We start from the raw sequence: 20,000 nt of genomic DNA, 5'->3' as shown, positions 1-20,000 counted from the left end.
GTCCTGGTGCTGCAGCTCCGCAGCGGAGCGACGTTTAAGCCTCGTTCATTACGAGCTGAAAAAAATGAAGTAAAGACAAACAGATGGAGCGGATTGTCAGGGGAGACGTTTTCTTCTCTCTCATTGTGCAAAAGAGCAGCGGAGTCCTGCAACTAAATCCAAAACTATAAAGCGCTGGTTCAGCCGCTCCGTAAAGGGCACGAGTAATGCGGAAAAATATAAAACAACCAAAGACAAAGTCTGAAATAAAGAGCAAGCAGTCAGAAGTAGAGTACAGTATGTTCAATATTTTATAACACGATGAACTAAAACAGAAGGTTTTCCCAACATGCCAAGGCTTAAACACGTCATTTAGCTTTTATTTAATATAAAACATCATCATAAAGCGTTCCTACAGAGGGATTAAATGAGATTGAATATATACAGTATATATGTAATGAATCTTTGCTAGCCCTGACTAGCACCGCGCAGTGTAGCATAGCTTTATCCTCACGCGACAGATGTCTGCAGCAGAACGTTCTTATTAAACACATTCCTCCAGATAACATCAAACAGACAGTGCAGCACACGTTAGCGTTAGCGTTAGCATGCAAAAGACACAGGACCTCATCTCTACCCGGGCCGCGTCTGACTAGTGCACAGGATGTGATTTAACACAACACACTTCATCTGTTTAGTCCTTCATAAACATTCCCTGAAGATCTCAGTGTTTATGACTCGCGGTGTTTACTTGGGGCAGGACAAGCTAACCGCTACTTTATGTTTGTGTTCAGTTTAAATTCTCGATAAAAAATTATTCCTCACTGAAAACACATGGAACTGCTCTGCGGTGACTTCCCGTTCCTTGTCTGCAACAGAACCCGGTTAGCAAACAGAACCGAATCGATGAGTCTTCATTTGTGGAGCTAGCGCTCAGAAGCTAATGTAGCTAACCCTATACGCTGAAGTCGCATGATTCGTTTGTGACAGACACCTGACGTTGTTAGTTAAAAGACTTCAGGCATCACACTGAGACAAAACACACGCAGATGTACAGAAGGTCAGAAGGTCAGAAGGTGAGGGTGTGAGGAACTCAGCAGCATCACCTTCGTTCCGTGTGTTTTCATACATGAGTATGAAAACACTGGTGGTCATGGGTCTTGTTTTTGTTATTGAGAATCCACCGAGGATAAAAAAAACAACAACAACAAATTTATTAAATAAACAAATAAATAAATAAATGTTCTCATTTGAAAACCACAGCATGAGCATGTGAAGGTCAGATGAGGAGAAGCCGTACGGGGTCATTGTTTAATTATTATAATTATTATTATTATTGCATTTGGAGTAAAGGCTGCAGACGTGTCTATGACCGCATGCCAGAGGCAGTTCTGCTCCACACACAGTATATTTAAACGTTCCTGTAGAACGTAACGTTAGTGAGACGCAGCCTGAAGAATACGAGTCCTGAAGGTGTCCTGTAACGCTCTACAGTAACGATCAGGGTTCCTCATGCATCCCCAGGCAGATTACACAAGTGTTGTACAGGTGTGTGTGTGTGCGTGTGTGTGTGTGTGTGTGTCAATTCGTCGAAAACGGCTGAAAGTGTTGATTAGTTCAGCGTTTTTTCTCCTCAACTGACTGCATAAAGAAATAAAATCAGCAGAAAACAGTTTCCATGGCGTGAACGAGCAGCTTATATAACATTCCCTAAAGCTCTAATCCAGGTTCTCATCCAGTTTCCAGGTGCTTTTCTTTTCTTTTTTTTCCATGACTGTAGAACTTGTCTGTTAATGTGCAGGTTTTCCAGGTCACGTTGGAAGCCTGAACATTCCCATAAACACAGGGTGATGGAAACATACACTGAGGAGTTTAGAGGAACATGGAGGACTCAGATTTACCCAGCATGCTGTTCTTACCTCATACACCTCCTCATCCAGGATCCTGGTGCCGAACACCGTGATGCCGTCTGTGCTGATGACGGGTCTCTTACTTCTGTCCAGAGGCTTGGAGATTTTCTTCTTGCAGTCGACGATCATGGTGATGGATTTCTTCTCCACGCTGATCGCCACGCGGTGCCACCTGAGAAGCAAATCAACAGTTTATGGAAAAATAAAAACAATATGGAAGTATGAAACTGCTGGATTTAATCCTGCTCTCCACCCCAGCGGACATTACACACACACACACACACACACACACACACACACACACACACAAAGCTCTCAAGCTCCAGAAATCGAGCATACACCAATTATGACAAACTTCACGTGTGTATAGGGTAGTGGTAATTAATCCCGTCCCACAGATAAACATGGTGGAAGGGTGTCAATATTTTTGCAGCAGATGAACTATACACCTTGTGTAACTCCACATCTTCAGAGCTCTGTGCTTCGGGTGGAGCTGATACGTGCAGTAATGATGTAAATAAAACACTCAGTCGTCAGTCTGGTCATGGACGCGAGTGCTGACAGCCTGATCAATTCTCCAGCTGCGAGCGTTTATCCTCTCACGTGAACGTTTTCCGTCCCTTAACTGCAAATCACGTTTCAACAAATCACAGCTCGGGAATCTGTTCCAGACTGAGCCGTGGAAATTCGCTGTAATGATCTGCTCCAAAATCCACAACGCCGTTCCAACATCGGCACTTAGACATCCCGAAAATCCACAGCAAGCTGCAGAGCTCGAAGCGCAACCAAACCCTGGGAGAGAACCGAGCGCGTTCCACAACAAACATCCCGAGGAGGAGGGGGAGGAGGAACGCTCGCGGTGCTGCAGGGTCTGAACCACCGAGACAAACGGGCATTTCTGATCAAACTTAGACCTGTAATTATACAGGAGCCACGAGTTAACGTGGGGACACTCTCAGGACACGGAGACACACTCAGGACACGAAGACACCATCATCATACAGAGACATGGACAGGACATAGGAGACACGCTCAGGACACGATGACATACTCAGGACACAGAGACACGATCATCATACAGAGACATGGACAGGACATAGGAGACAAACTCAGGACACACGGAGACATGCTCAGGACACAGAGGCACACTCAGGACAAAGAGGCATGGGCAGAGAGACACATACAGGACACATGAGTCTGTTTATTTCTAAGCATGTCTTTGTGTTCTGAGCATACTCCATGTGTCCTCAGTGTGTCTATGTGAGACACGGAGAGGACAAAGTGACACGCTCAGGACACAAAAACATGATCACGACACAGAGACACAATCAGAGCACAGTCAGGACACAGAGACATGGTCAGGATGTAAAAGACACACACATGACAGAGACACCGTCAGTACAAAAAGACACACTAGGACACAGAGATGCACTCAGAATAAAGGAGACATATTGGAGAAAGAGATACAGTCAGGACAGAGAGACACTCAGGATGCAAAAACACAAAACACATGAATGCAGAAATATGTTAAGAATACAAAGGAATGCATAACACAAAGAGACAATTTAGGGACACATAGACACACTGAGGACACATGGAGTATGCTCAGAACTCAAAGACATGCTTAGAAAAAAAACATCTCCAGAGACAGAGAGAAGAGCTACACCTTACACTGAGATGCTCAGGACACACAGTCATGAAACATTTATGTTGCAGAAAAATGCTAAGTGAACAGACATGCTGAAGACAAAGAGACATGCTCAGAGCACAGAGAGATCATTGGACTGGAAATACACACTCTGGACACAGAGACACAGTGAAGACATAGAGACACTCAGGATTCAGAGACAGTGGGTATGCAGAGACACACTCTTGATGCAGAGGATACGCAGGACACAGATACAGGATGTAAAACAGAGACACACTCAGAACGCAGAGACACAAAATCAGGATGTGGAGACACACACACACCTAGGACGCAGAAACACGCACTCGTGACGCAAAGACACACACTCAGGACGCAGAGAGACACACATTTAGGACGCAAAGACACACACACTCAGGATGCTGAGACACACACACATTTAGGACGCAGAGACACACACACACACTCAGGACGCAGAGACACACACACTCAGGATGCTGAGACACACTCAGGACGCAGAGACACACACACTCAGGATGCTGAGACACACACACATTTAGGACGCAGAGGCACACACACTCAGGATGCTGAGACACACTTAGGACGCAGAGAGACACACATTTAGGACACAGAGACAGACACACTCAGGATGCTGAGACACACTCAGGATGCTGAGACACACACATTTAGGACGCAGAGACACACACACACACAGTCAGGACGCAGAGACGTTATAAATGTCCATGTAAAGGTTTGTTGGTGTTTAACAGTCTTCAGTGTAATTAGCGGTGTGAGGCTGTTACAGAGCGTCTGTCTGCATCGGACTGACTTACTTTCCGTCGGAGAGGTTAATGTTCCGGAATAACGGATAATTTTCTGGCGTGGGTTTTCCATTCTGATCCTCGTACAGGAAGATTGGCGTGCGTCCAATCTCCACGCCCAGCTGCTGCAGTCCCTTATCGTCATAGATGGACAAGAGGAAGGCCTGACTTCCAGCTTTGGGCCTGATGGTCATGAGGATGGAGAAATCTTCAGGAAATACTCCAGCTGCAAATAAATCATGTGATGTCATCATTACCAGTCAGAAGGGACGGCCTTAGAGCCTAATGTAGGAACAGGAAATAACAGGAAACGGATCAGTGGAGGACGGGAGACCCGTGAGGCGCGGTGACGCTGTGACGTGCTGTTTACACGCTGAGCCGAATTTAAGGAGAAAATAGCGCAACGTTCTCTAAAACAATTAGTAACAGGATGCAGAAGTCTCGTCACCTGACAGTAAACATGATTTAAGGGCAAATTAACGAGTCTCTATATCGCCTCCTGTGGAGAAGGAACGGAGCCTGCACAAGAGTTTAACAAGTTAAATAGCCGTATTAAGTTTAACATTAAGTTTATTACGTTAAGTTTATTAAGCTGTAAATGAAAAATAAAAACTCAAACGGACCTGAAAATAAATCTTAGCTAAGATAAAAATCTGAACGTTATCGTAGCGTCCTGCTTCAGGCTGAGTCAAGGATAATTTGTCCTTTTTCTAATCTGGCATCCTGAGAAAGCTTCGTTAACGAGACGCCGCGGGCTTTAAATGTGTAAATAAACTCTTTATAACGAATGAGGACAATAAACACGTTCACCAACACAGCTGTGTTTAACACAGACTTAGCGGCGCTAGTGCTAGCACTGGATATATAAATAAAGGAAGGACGGCATAAAGAAAAGTGTTTCATTTGTTTCAGGATTTTAAAAAGAAAAATCCAAGAAATTATTAAAAAGCACAAATAAAGTTCAGATATATATTTATATATAAAGAATTTTTATACATTTTAGAGTTTTTAGATCAAAAATCTGTTCTGTATCAGTTTTCTGTTCAATACACAACATCAAGGAATCCAATACTAAACTAAAGCATAAAATAAAGTAGAATTAAATAAAATACTAGGTTTAAAACTTTTAAACATTATCTATGTCAAACCCTAAAGAGGCGGTATGGTGGTGACTGTGAAGACCTCTCTGGTCAAAAAGTGTTACTGCAACTCTGAGATAATTGTTTTATTAATGACAATAATAATAATAATACTAATAATAATAATAAGTACTTCCATTCTGATCTTCGTTCAGGACGAGTGGCGTGCGTCCTATCTCCACGCCCAGCTAGGCGTGAAACTGGCATTTCTGAATATTCCACATCGGGTAAAAGTGCAAAATCAGCCAGGACACAGCGCCCCCTAGAAGCAGATAGGGTTAAGTGCCTTGCTCAAGGGCTCAACAGGGGCAACTTGGCGGTGCTGGGGCTCGAACCCCCGACCTTCTGATCAGTAATCCAGAGTTTTCACCATCTGAGCCTCCACTGCCACTTTGTTTTAGTTTCACAGCTCATATCTTATGAGATTGTTGCTGTTTCTCATAATTTACATTTACATTTAGGCATTTGGCAGACGCTCTTATCCAGAGCGACATACAAATAGTGCTTTAATGTTTGTAATGTAATGTCATAATGTTCTAATCCCAATATTATTTAACATGGAGTGTTACTGGTGCGACACCACCACCGCCTGCAGTACTGTAGTGTCGCTGCCGCCTGACGCTGCAGACTTCAGCTTTATGTCCCATTTACTCACTGGAGTCTTCTCTTCCTTCACTGCACAATATCACCTTTAAAGCGTTTGACTAAGTCCACATGCGTCTCCTGGAGCTCCTGTCTCGGGTTTGTTTAATACCTGGGAAGAGTTTTTTGGTCGTCGTGCTGATCTGCGCCGTCTTGTCCACTCTGTAGGCCACGTCAGGTTTGGACCCTCTCCTCACAGGACACAGTCCCTGCGTTTTCGTTATTCCCTCTGGAGAACTGCGAAAGTCCAAGACCTTCAGCACATCCACTGGCTCAGCTATGGACAGAGACAGAGAGACATTTCACTAAACCTTTACTGACAAGAACATAAAGGAACATAAAACAAAGTTCTTCTGCACTCGAGACGTTTTTAATGTGATGATATAAGAACAGATTGTGTTTAAATGATTATAATACTTAAAGTGGAAATATACTGTACAGATGCCTACAGATGTTTTCCACAGCTGTTAGCCTGTCACAGGGGGCAGGCCTGGAAGGCACATATTTCACAAGAATTACAGCAAATAAATAATCAAATGGCAACGACTCTAATGTCCTGTTACCACGCGGTGAAAGTGTCCGAGTCAGCACCGCCAGGCAGAGGAACGCCGCTTCAAACCGACGCTGGGAAAAAAGGGGCCCTTTCTCCTAATTTGGGAACGTCTTGTAGGGTGTTGGGAAACTGAATCATTCTCTGGAACGTCGGGAAATGTCCAAGTTGGAAAAGTGCAACGGAAAGTTACGAAATAACGCTGAGCCCAAAAGCGAGACGCGGATTCCTCATCTGCCTGATACAGCGACACGGCCCTGACGGTGAACCAAGGGCAAGTGGATGAGGGGAAGTCAGGAAGGGCCGGAGAGGAGTCTAGACGGCGTGAGAGTGGCGAGTAGTGAAAGCCGTACGGCATCACAAACAAACACTCATTAGCTTATTATCATTTTAGCTTGCTAATTCCTCACAGACTGGATGATCTCTCACACACACACACACACACACACACACACGTTCTCACATACACACACGCACCCACACAAACACACACACACACAAGCGTTTGTTGGTTCCAGATGTGCGGCTCAGTAGCTTTAATGTTGATTGATTGTTCTCCCAGGGTTTCCTCTACAAGCACACTCTACTGTACACACACACACACACACACACACACATTCACTCACTCACAAATACCTTCATAGAAGGAAAATGGGGACGTATGACATATTTACCCCTTTTGGGGACACTGCTGTCCAGAGGGAGAATTAAAATAATAAACAGTGATTTGTGTTATTTAAGAGCCATAGATATACACTATCACTCAGGATTTTTAATAAAACCCTTTATAAAGCACCTGAAACTTTTACCTTACTTTGGGGACATGTATTATTTAGGTCACAAATGGGGACAAAGTGGAACACACACACAACCCGAGTCTGCAGACATTTCAGGACTTATGGTCCACTTTGGGGACAATCTTAAAAAACAACAACCTCAAGATTGTTGTAGAAAGTTTTACCCAATATAAAAAACAACAATGTTGTGAAATTTTTTTTTTGAGTTTCTTGAGTTTAATTTTAAATAAATGCACTGTATTATTATGCACCGTAATTTTAGTAAAAATTGCTTGTTGACTAAAATTGAAAGCAAATAAAGTGCTACTAAACCAGGTGTGTACCACATACCACCACTTTACACAAGTTGTTAAAAGTCTTAACAACTTAAAATAAATGAACAAATGTAACCAAGTATTTAAAGTCACTTTAATATAAATGAGGGCAAAACTGAATTTGAGACGTCGTAACAATGCTTCCGCGGAATCAGGGCTTCCAACTAAATGCTTCTCATCTTCCTTTTGCTTCTTAGTCCTGGATGATGACATCAGCCACTGTGTTTATTTTTTTCTAAAAACAAAACAAAACAAAAAGACCATCATCAGTAACATTATAATTTACATTTACATTTAGAAAGCATTATAATACACAATAAAACCTTTCTTCAAGATGTTTCAATTAAGCCGTAATGAATTACTTTCGTTTAGGCGCATTATAAAAACAGAAACATGACATTACTATCATGTCTATCCATTTTCTTACAAATGACTGAATCAGTAAATACTGGAAGGGACAATACATCAGTTTGGATTGGATTCTATGCATTTTTTTAACACTTACCTCGGTGTGTATGTTTGTGTTTACACATACAGTTACCACTAAAAGCACTGAAACTGACACTATGGTACACTACAGACCAGACACTATAGTACACTACAGACCAGACACTATGGTACACTACAGACCAGACACTATAGTACACTACAGACCAGACACTATAGTACACTACAGACCAGACACTATAGTACACTACAGACCAGACACTATAGTACACTACAGACCAGACACTATGGTACACTACAGACCAGACACTATGGTACACTACAGACCAGACACTATATGCACTACAGACCAGACACTATAGTACACTACAGACCAGACACTATGGTACACTACAGACCAGACACTATGGTACACTACAGACCAGACACTATAGTACACTACAGACCAGACACTACAGTACACTACAGACCAGACACTACAGTACACTACAGACCAGACACTACAGTACACTACAGACCAGACACTATAGTACACTACAGACCAGACACTATGGTACACTACAGACCAGACACTACGGTACACTACAGACCAGACACTATATGCACTACAGACCAGACACTATAGTACACTACAGACCAGACACTATGGTACACTACAGACCAGACACTATGGTACACTACAGACCAGACACTATAGTACACTACAGACCAGACACTATGGTACACTACAGACCAGACACTATGGTACACTACAGACCAGACACTATGGTACACTACAGACCAGACACTACGGTACACTACAGACCAGACACTATGGTACACTACAGACCAGACACTATGGTACACTACAGACCAGACACTATAGTACACTACAGACCAGACACTATGGTACACTACAGACCAGACACTATAGTACACTACAGACCAGACACTATGGTACACTACAGACCAGACACTATAGTACACTACAGACCAGACACTATAGTACACTACAGACCAGACACTATAGTACACTACAGACCAGACACTATAGTACACTACAGACCAGACACTACAGTACACTACAGACCAGACACTATATTACACTACAGACCAGACACTATAGTACACTACAGACCAGACACTATGGTACACTACAGACCAGACACTATGGTACACTACAGACCAGACACTATAGTACACTACAGACCAGACACTACAGTACACTACAGACCAGACACTACAGTACACTACAGACCAGACACTATGGTACACTACAGACCAGACACTATGGTACACTACAGACCAGACACTATAGTACACTACAGACCAGACACTATGGTACACTACAGACCAGACACTATAGTACACTACAGACCAGACACTACAGTACACTACAGACCAGACACTATAGTACACTACAGACCAGACACTATGGTACACTACAGACCAGACACTATGGTACACTACAGACCAGACACTACGGTACACTACAGACCAGACACTATAGTACACTACAGACCAGACACTATGGTACACTACAGACCAGACACTACAGTACACTACAGACCAGACACTATAGTACACTACAGACCAGACACTACAGTACACTACAGACCAGACACTATAGTACACTACAGACCAGACACTATGGTACACTACAGACCAGACACTATAGTACACTACAGACCAGACACTATAGTACACTACAGACCAGACACTATGGTACACTACAGACCAGACACTATAGTACACTACAGACCAGACACTTTGGTACACTACAGACCAGACACTACAGTACACTACAGACCAGACACTATAGTACACTACAGACCAGACACTACAGTACACTACAGACCAGACACTATAGTACACTACAGACCAGACACTATGGTACACTACAGACCAGACACTATGGTACACTACAGACCAGACACTATAGTACACTATGGATCAGACACTAAATGGTGTACTGCGGTCCGGATCTGGACTGAGTCACAGCTCTATCCAGACCCTAATGCTTTTCTCATAACTGGGGATAAAAGCCCCCAACATATGAACATTCTAGTTAGGCCTTCCAAAATACGAACATGTAGATTCGCAAATGTTTAATTGCAAAAGTTGTATTAAATATGTAGTGAACAGTGTTCATAGAATCCTTCATAGGAAGTGCAGCAGCAGCAGCAGTGAAGCTGGTACAATGATGTGATGAAGATCACGGAACATGATGGAACAGTTTAGACAATGTTTTGTTGGACTGACACCAATTCGAACTTACGAACGACCTCTAGAAACAAAACTGTAATTAATATACCAGTAAAATCTGTATAATATTTTATGAATATATACCATGTATAGCCGCGCCCTCGAAGTGGGTGTGGCTATACACATTATTTAACAAAGCCAATCAATGCAATAGTTTACCATGCATAGACAGAGTGCGCAGAAAACACAGAAAAAAAGTGCGACACAGCATGGCTTAGTCCAGAAAAGATTTTGTAAGTTTGCCCGCTTGCAAAGAAATAAAGTGTCTATAATCTTTATCATAGGTTTATTTTAAAGAATAAAGACAAAATATCAATAAAAAAAGAGAAAAATAATTATATAAAAGGTTATAAATTGAGTTCCAGTGAGGAAGATTAAACATGGCTTATTTTTCGTGCGGAAAGATTGGAAACGTAGTCACTACTAATTCTTCATTCATATTCCTGTGATATACATTTGGGGATCAAAATCTGAATATGGACAATAAATCAGTATTTTAGCTTTTGTTTTTCCTCTTTATTCTATTCAATTTAAATAAGTTTTATTTATACACAGTCCTGCTCACCATTATTGGCACCCCTGGTTAAGATGTGTTCTTAGGCTTCTTATAAATTCATTTTTTATGGCCGAAGTATAACCTCACACTGAAAATGGTAGAAGAATCTAATTTTTAACTTAAATACATAAAAAAATACCAAAAAATCCATGAGTAAAAGAATTATATAAAATTATTTTTTATAAAATCACCTGTTCCATGATTATTCGCACCCTAACAATTCCAATAAAATAAAAGTAGTTAGAGCATTTTTGTAATATTTACTGTAGTTTATAAAGTTGATCAGATTATCTAAAAACTTTTGATTTATAATTCATGACTTCCTGTTTCCCTGTGGCATAAAAATGACGTGACTCAGAGGCCTATTTCTCTTCTCCACTCTTTAACATGGGAAAGAGAATACCCCATTCAAGTAAGACAGATGTGTGTCGATCTTCATCAGTCAGGAAATGGCTACAAGAAAATAACCGCTTAACCATGTCTTCAGTCAGAGGAATCATATCTTTAATATTATCAATCAGTCAGGGACCTCTACAGCCAAATCCTACTGAAACAAGCTAGGTCTACCTCATGAACATTCTTTGGGCTGGTCTCGGCAGAGGGGTTGCCACGGAACGTCCGGTCTGCAAACAACTTGGTACAGGTTTTATGCCAGATGCCCTTTTTCTAACGAGAATTGGCACCAACAGCAGGGATTGAACCCACATCCTCACACCACCAAATCAAGAACTTAGAGTCTAAGGCAAGGTCTACTCCCACAGGCAAGGTCTACCTCATACACCCTGCCTGCACACTGCATGTCCAAATGAGGACATAAGCCAACATTTGGGTTTATAGAATTCACTCATATCCAAGTAAAAAACTGGGGACCATTATACACATGTGTACTGACCAATGGGGTCCCTACAGCCAAATCCCACTAATTAGCTTTAACGAGTAAACAACATATTTGGAGAGTGTTAGTGTAGCACATATACACCAACGGGTCAAAATGAGGGCAGAACACACACACACACACACTTTATTTCCAAATGAGGACCTGAGCCTACACATCCGGGTTTACAGAATTCACTCGAATCCAAGGAAAAGTAGCTACTGACAGGAAGCAAATAAATAAATTGAAATAATTACATGGAACTACACTGAACTAGGGCACGCTTCAGAGACTGGGGTGTCATTACTATGAAAGTTTGGTGGAGCTGGGTCGGCCAGTCTTGAAGTTGTTGAGGTTGCTGTTGAGGGGCTAGACTGGTGTGGTGGTGGCCTTCTACCCTGGCTGAGACATCATGCCACGCTGCAAACTTTACTTTTTTAGGGTTAAAACGTTTGGATATTATGCTTAAAAGCTTTTGCCCAAGATCAGCAAGCTATACAAATAAATATTTCATTGAATTAAAAATTTGTTGGAGGGATTTTGCATCAAAATTGCATCAAAATTCCACAAGAAAGATAAGCTACACAAAAATCTGTATTGATTCATAATAATGGAAACTTGATGGTAAGGGAAAGTTTGGTAGGGAAAGGTGCACAAGCAACAGGGATGATCACAGCCCTAAGAAGATTGTCAAGCAAAACTGATTCAAGAACCTTGGAGAGCTTCAAAAGGAGTTGAGTGAGGCTGGAGTCAGCCAAGGCTGGAGCATCAAGAGCCACCACATGATGTCTTTAGGATATGGGCAACAAGTGTTGCATTTCCAGTATAAAGCCACTTCTGAACCAGAGACAACATTAGAAGCAGCTTGTCTGGCCTAAGGAGAAAAAGAACTGGACTGTTGCTCAATTGACCAAAGTCCTCTTTTCAGATGAAAGTAAAATTTACATTTCATTTGGAAATCAAGGTCCCAGAGTCAGGAGAAAGACTGGAGAGGCACAGGATCCAAGTCTAAAGTTTCCATAGTCTGTGATGCCTTGGGAAGCCATGTCAACTGCTGGTGTTGGTCCACTGTGTTTCATCAAGTCAAAGTCAAAAATTTCAAAAACTTCAAAAATTTGCTAACTGAATTATTCCCATAAATAATAAGAACACACACATAAACACAGCGGAGAAAGATGTTTGTTATTCAGATGGTTTACAGACGATTTAGGAATAATTTAAACTTTGAATTCAGAGAGAGAGAGAGAGAGCGTGAGACGGGACGGTGGGGGGGACCGCGGGACCAGAGTCAGGTGTTGGCACGTTGTGCCGGCCTCGCGCATGCACATTAACCGGCTCCGTTCCGCTTTAATTCTAACGTAATACATGGGTAAATAATAAGCGCTAACAGGCTATGCGTTTTATTTTGTTTTTGTAATGAAGAGATATGACATTCCACTTACCTGGGGCTGTTGTTTACTCCCGGATAGCATGTTGTGCGCATGCGCTCCTGGGGCGCACCGTATGGAAGGACACACACGCGCCGCGACAAAAGGTTTCTGACGTCATCTAGCATTTTACCATGTTAAACATCATCATAAAAACACAAATCACAAAATCATAAATAAAACTACTGAAAGTGCTCGCCCTATCATCCGGAGATCGCTGGTTCGATTTCCGCGTGATGCTGTAACCTCTCGCAGCTGAAGGTCTAGAGAGAGCTGATTGGCCGAGCTCTCTCAGGGGGGAGGGATGAGAGGTACTTAGAGCGAGCGGAAGGAGAGGATAGCGCTGTCCTCCGAGTGTGTGACTCCACCCCCAACAGTGCGTGAGCGAGCAGTTTGAAAAGATAAGGTTAGCTGGTGTCACGCGGTTCAGAGGAAATCAAGTTATGACATGCTGGTGTGGGAGTCATAAATCACTGGAGGTCGTGCTGTCATAGGAGAATAATCATCAGGGCTGGAACTTGGTTTCTCTGGAGCTGAGCGTTTTGTAGCGACTCTCAGAAATTTCAGCAAATTAATTATAAATAAAATTGGAGTTCTCTTTGTCCTCTACATCATGTTAAACTATTAATGTGCTAAAGGCCCATCCACAGGCGCCAGCGTTTACGAGATGTTCTGCATCTTGTTGTGATTAAAGCTCCGCTGCTGTTTTCATCCGACTCTAACTGATCATTTGTGCCGATCCATCAAACCGTCACGGGATATAGCGCGCAGATTTACGACGTAATTAAATCGTCCGTGTGGAGCGAGGTGCAGTAAAACACTGCGGCTCCCAGAGGAGCATCACCCCCCTGCACACACACACACACACACACACACACACACACACGGAACACACACAATCACGCACTGATCACTGTTATTATTATTATTATTATGTATATACACTTGAATTTTTTTTCCTTTTTTTTAATGTTCACAAGAGTCACATTATCTACTGTATGACCTTATCTAAATATCTGTACTCTTTTATTTTACATACATTTATCTATTCTTACTCTTTCTGTACTAGTCTGTTTTTTGTTTGTTTTCTTTTTTACTCTCTTCTCCTGTTATGTTTGTGTGCCGTGTCTCGAAACTTTGGCTGTACGGATGTAAATACAATAAATCACCTTTTACACAGAGCTGGGGGGGGGGGGGGGGGGTTGGGGGTGGTAGGATGACAGTAGCGCTGGCTCAGTGAGAACAGAGAGAACTAATCAGCATCATCACTCACTCACTCACTCACTCACATGGCCTTAGAGGAACAATTACAAACTTCTGCAAACCCTCAGAAATAGACAGACAGATGGAGACAGGGAGACAGCAAGAGAGAGACAAAGACAGTGAGAGAGAGACAGAGACAGAGAGAGAGACAGAGAGACAGCGAGAGAGAGACAGAGACAGTGAGAGAGACAGCGAGAGAGAAACAGCAAGAGAGACACAGAGACAGTGAGAGAGAGACAGAGAGACAGCAAGAGAGAGACAGAGACCGTGAGAGAGAGACAGAGACAGTGAGAGACACAGAGAGACAGCGAGAGAGAGACAGAGACAGCGAGAGGGAGACAGAGAGACAGCGAGAGAGAGACAGAGACAGCGAGAGAGAGACAGCAAGAGAGAGAGACAGCAAGTGAGAGAGACAGAGACAGCGAGAGAGAGACAGCAAGAGAGAGAGACAACAAGAGAGAGACAGAGACAGTGAGAGAGAGACAGAGACAGCGAGAGAGAGACAGCAAGAGAGAGAGACAGCAAGAGAGAGACAGAGACAGTGAGACAGAGACAGAGAAAGAGAGAGCTTTGGTCCAGACTACTGTTCTGCTGGAGAGCCTGATGGAGAGGATAGAGAGTATGGAGATGACATCATCACATCAGCACCAGCCAATCAGACACAATCATGGGCTGCGTCTCAAATCCACACTTTAAACAGTTTTTAAAATTAACAAGTAACACATTTTATTGGATCTGGTGTACGGCTGAGAAAAAAAATATAATAAAAAAGAAATACAAAAAAAACAGGTTCTCTCTCTCTCTGTTTGATGGATCACTCTGTTCCACTAGGAGACCAACGGAGAACCTTCAGGACGTCCAAACGTTGTATGATTGTGGACAATTTTGTGCGAACCTTTCGACTCCAAACCACAACTCTGCTGTAATAAATGGCTACGTACTAAATACTGCACTGCTGTGGAGTTTGGGACGGAGCCCATACTGAGGAGCGCTCTCTCTCTCTCTCTCTCTGTCTGTCTCTCTCTCTCCGTCTTCTCTCTCTGTCTGTCTCTCTCTCCTCCCCTCTCTCTCTCCCTGTCTCCCCCTCTCTCTCTCCGTCTCCCTCTCTCTCCCTGTCTTTCGCTCTCCCCTGGTCTCTCTCTCCCCCTGTCCCTCCCTCTTATCCTGTCTCTCTATCTCTCCCCGTCCCTCTCTCTCTCCCCCTGTCTCTCTCCTCCTGTCTCCCTCTCTCTCCCTCCTCCTGTCTCCCTCTCTCTTTCACCCCCTGTCTCTCTCCCTTCTCTTGTCTCTCTCCCCCTGTCTTGCTCTCTCCTCTGTCTCTCTCTCTCCCCTGTCTCTCTTCCTCCTCCTGTCTCTCTCTTTCCCCCTGTCTCTCTCCCTTCTCCTGTCTCTCTCTCTCCGCCCATCTCTCTCCCCCTGTCTTGCTCTGTCCTCTGTCTCTCTCTCTCCTCCTGTATCTCTCTCTCCCCCTGTCTCTCTCCCTCCTCCTGTCTCTCTCTCTTCGCCCATCTCTCTTTCCCCCTGTCTCTCTCCCTTCTCCTGTCTCTCTCCCTCCTCCTGTCTCTCTCTCTCTCCGCCCATCTCTCTCCCCCTGTCTCTCTCCCTCCTTCTGTGTTTCTCCCTTTCCCTGTCTCTCTCTCTCCACCCATCTCTCTCTCCTCCTGTCTCTCTCTCTCCGCTCATCTCTCTCTCCTCCTGTCTCTCTTTCTCCCCCTGTCTTGCTCTCTCCCCTGTCTCTCTCCCTCTGTCTCTCTCTCTCCTCACACTGTAAGAATGTGAAACCCTGTTTTTTTCAGGTTTTTAAATAATGTGCAGGTTTCAGATTTGTGCAGCGCTGAGCGTCTCATCATAAACCACATGCTGATGAGATCAAGGAATAAAACGTTTTCACGTGTCTCCTGGTCAGCAAACAGACAGGAAGTCTCACGCTCCAGCTCTGGAGGACAGTAAACCACATCCACACAACCGTACGCTGGAGATAATTCATCTTTCGCTCTTAGATAAATGAGCAGCAGATCAAATCCAGACAAACTTCAACAGGGTTTTATTTTAACATGGCTAAAGAAGTTATTTTCCATAAAATCCCACAGGATTCCGACTCGTGCGGCTTTTAAAGTTGGAAACAGAAGCAGCCTGGACCGCGGCCCGCGCGATCCAACCTGAGGACGAAACTCTGCGCAGCTCTACGGCTTATTTACAGCGCCGACTCCGTCAGAACCTTCTGTTCTGGGAGAGAACGGAAACGCGGCGCTAATTCGCTCTGACAGCGCCGCTGGGTTCTGTTAAAGCGCTCGCTCAGATACGCGCCAAAGAAAGAGATGAACAATGATGAGGGTATTTGTAGAGATTTGTCGAGATAACGTTACTGTAACGTGAGTGTAAGGAGTCTCTAGTGCGAGTGTCGTGTAACGGTCAGAGTTAAAGTGTGTCGGGGTCCGGATGGCAGACGTCTGGGTGTGTCCGGGTCTGGGTGATGAATCAAACCTGTCCGGAGTTACTGATCCAGTGTGTGACAGTAACACACCTCCAGGCTAATGCTAACAGGCTAGCACACAATGTGAACATCTGCCTCTTTAACATGTACAAGCTGATTTTTTTAACTCTGAGGAGGAATCTTTGAACACACACACACACACACACACACAGGAGGATGTAGAAAAGTGTGTGTTTTAACTACAGAGCCAATTAGACTTTCTAATACTAAAAAAAAAAAAATATCTGGATTTTTAAATATTAAAAAAATCCTTAATTTTAAAACTGTAATTATTTTTCGAACCGAACCATGTTTTTACGATTTGTGTACAGAAGCTTTAACTCTGTTATTCACACACTGAAGGTTTCAGACGATGGTCTAATCCACATCTCAAACCTGCGGCTCGTGACTTCACCACTTTACCATCTGGCAAACAGGAAGTGCTGATCTCCTGTTTCCTGTTCCACTTGAAGGCCAGGTGAAGGGTGGGTGGAGTTTTACACACATGCTGAAGACATTAAAGTCTCGGCTCTGAGACACGTCCCGGCTCCGCGTGTCAGGCTTCATCTCCGAGATTAAAATCGGCCATAAAACAATCCCGTTTCTGTTACAGTGTGTGTGTGTGTGTGTGTGAGTGTGTGTGTGTGTGAGTGTGTGTGTGTGAGATAGTGCCGAGACGGCAAATAACATCAGAGAGAGGATGAGGAACGTGTGATGAAGGTGAGCGGCTCCGTCTAATTATAATAAATCATTCCTGACGAAGAAAAAAAAAAACCTGAGCCGCTGTAATTTTGGGTAAAAACCCCTGACTAGCGCCTCCACACCCTGAAATCACTACAGCTAATGGTCTCGGACTTTCATCCAGAACCATTGTGAGTGTGTGTGTGAGTGTGTGTGTGTGTGTGTGTGTGTGTGTGTGTGTGTGAGTGTGTGTGTTTCTCGCTCCCTATTCTCCAGTGTGAACTGAAGGACTCTTTGTGTGCCTCGGAAATGCCTTCCAGTGCGTCTGCATACCTAAAAGCCTCATATATTCCAGATGTGCAGCTCGGGCGGCTCGGTGTGACCGCACGCACAGAAGCTCCTACACACTGCAACATGCGGCCCGGCACAACCCCAGAACACAATCTACACACGTCACACACTCCTAACACACGTTATCACCCAGATTTATTAATCACTGGAAACTGCTCTCTGTGGAGAGAGAGACAGGACGAGGGAGAGAGAGAGAGAGGGAGAAGTGTTTTCCCTTTCTTATATCACAATTCATTCTTCATTAGTTATAACGTCTCTATTCATCATCATCATCATCATCATCATTATTATCCCCTTGCTTTCTTCTCCGTGCTGGTCATCACTAGTGTTTCTCTCACTTTTTGACTGTACAGTCGTTATTTTGTGACGTGTTTCTGAGCTCTGACGACACTCATGTCCTTATTTGTCGATCCAATAAAGTAGACAGTGAATCTTGGGTTATAGAGAGAGAAAGAGCGAGAGGGAGAGGGAGAGACAGACAGAGAAAGCGGTGTGTATCCCCCTGATTAATGACTCGAGACTGATGTCTTATCACAGAAAAGAAAACACACCACTTCCTGTTTCTTTGCTGACTCCAATCTGCTCCTTTTATTTTTTTCACAGCTGTGCAGCTTTAAAGCCTTCAGAACTTTCCGGATTGGATCAGACACGCCCAGAACTCCAGCCATCCATCTGATCAAAACCTCTTCACTTCATTAATTTATCCAGAGACTCTCCTTCAGTCGCAGCGTTACTCCTCGTCTCAGCCTCTGATCACCAGCAGAACCATTTTTAAAAGTTTATACCTGAACTAAATGAACCTTCTATGAATTATTGCTCTTTATTTCTTCCTAATGATTAGAACCTCTCAGGATCCCTAGTAGAATCCTTTCCTGGAAGATGAACATATAATTATCCAGAAATACTCTAAAGAACCTTCAAGGAACGTGTGAAGATTGAGTGACTCCTTCACTGTATAAACGTTCTCTGGTGGTTCAATCGTAGAACTTCTAAAGGGTTCTTAGTTAGTACTATCAAACCCTTACTAGCCTATTAGTTACTGCACTACATAACAAGCTGATGCTAGCAAGGGCTTCCTCCATTGGCTAGGGTTCCCAGTAGAACCTTTTCCTGTCCGAACCCTTAATTATTCAGTGAATCCTTAAAGAAAGAAAGTCAAGCTCTGAGAACCGAAAGGAAACAAATGTAGATGTCTCAACATGACTATAAACACACTTACAGGTTCTTTGGATGTCGCTCTGAGAGAACCCTTAATGGTTCTAACGCTAGCACGAGGTTGCTATGTTGCAACCCCCCCCCCCCTTCCCCCCTGCTGCTTGTGCTAACAGTGAGAACCTGAACTTGAGACCGGGCGTGGTGCTGCAGTGTGTGAACCTGATGATATGACCGGCAACATCACGCCGTGTGTGTGTGTGTGTGTGTGTGTGTGTGTGTGTGTGTGTAAGTGAGACACCAAAGAGCTTCATGATGTAATAAATCTCGAGTCATCAGAAGATTTACGGCTGCAGGTTCCACACGCGGTTCCACTCGAGCATTTTGCCGCGGCAACATACGGCCTCCAAACCTCCTTCCTGGAGATTCCCCACATCTGGAACAGCAGGCTTCAGAACCAAACTCTGGATAAATTTAATAGTTCAGGGTCAGATGGGATTAATTCATCCCAGACCGCTACTGTGCTAAATAACCCGCTAATGCTAGCGCTAGCGCTAAGGAAAATAGTTTTTGTGAAGCTTTGACTGAAAGCTTGTCTGAGATTTTCTTAAAGGTTCATGTAGAGCCATAGAACAGGAGGAGAAGAGGCTAAGAACACATAAATAACGTGTGTGTGTGTGTGTGTGTGTGTGTGTGTGTGTGTGAAATTCCCTGCACAAAAATTTCACACAGTGA

The 20,000-nt window shown here is 43.6% G+C and overlaps 1 protein-coding gene across 1 annotated transcript in view; it reads right to left on the bottom strand.

The window, feature by feature from the left end:
* Positions 1-20,000, bottom strand: part of col11a1b (collagen, type XI, alpha 1b) — an 85,946-nt gene that overhangs the window by 59,347 nt on the left and 6,599 nt on the right. The window contains exons 2-4 of the mRNA XM_053486401.1: positions 6,249-6,413; positions 4,368-4,581; positions 1,899-2,061 (exon numbers count right to left, since the gene is read on the bottom strand). Coding sequence (XP_053342376.1) covers positions 1,899-2,061; positions 4,368-4,581; positions 6,249-6,413 — 542 coding nt within the window. The remainder of the gene's footprint in view (positions 1-1,898; positions 2,062-4,367; positions 4,582-6,248; positions 6,414-20,000) is intronic.

This window comes from Clarias gariepinus, chromosome 25 (assembly GCF_024256425.1).
Source record: "Clarias gariepinus isolate MV-2021 ecotype Netherlands chromosome 25, CGAR_prim_01v2, whole genome shotgun sequence".
In the NCBI taxonomy this organism is placed as follows: Eukaryota; Metazoa; Chordata; class Actinopteri; order Siluriformes; family Clariidae; genus Clarias; species Clarias gariepinus.
Note: the sequence above shows the minus strand (reverse complement) of the source record. Positions and strands in the feature narration are given on the sequence as shown.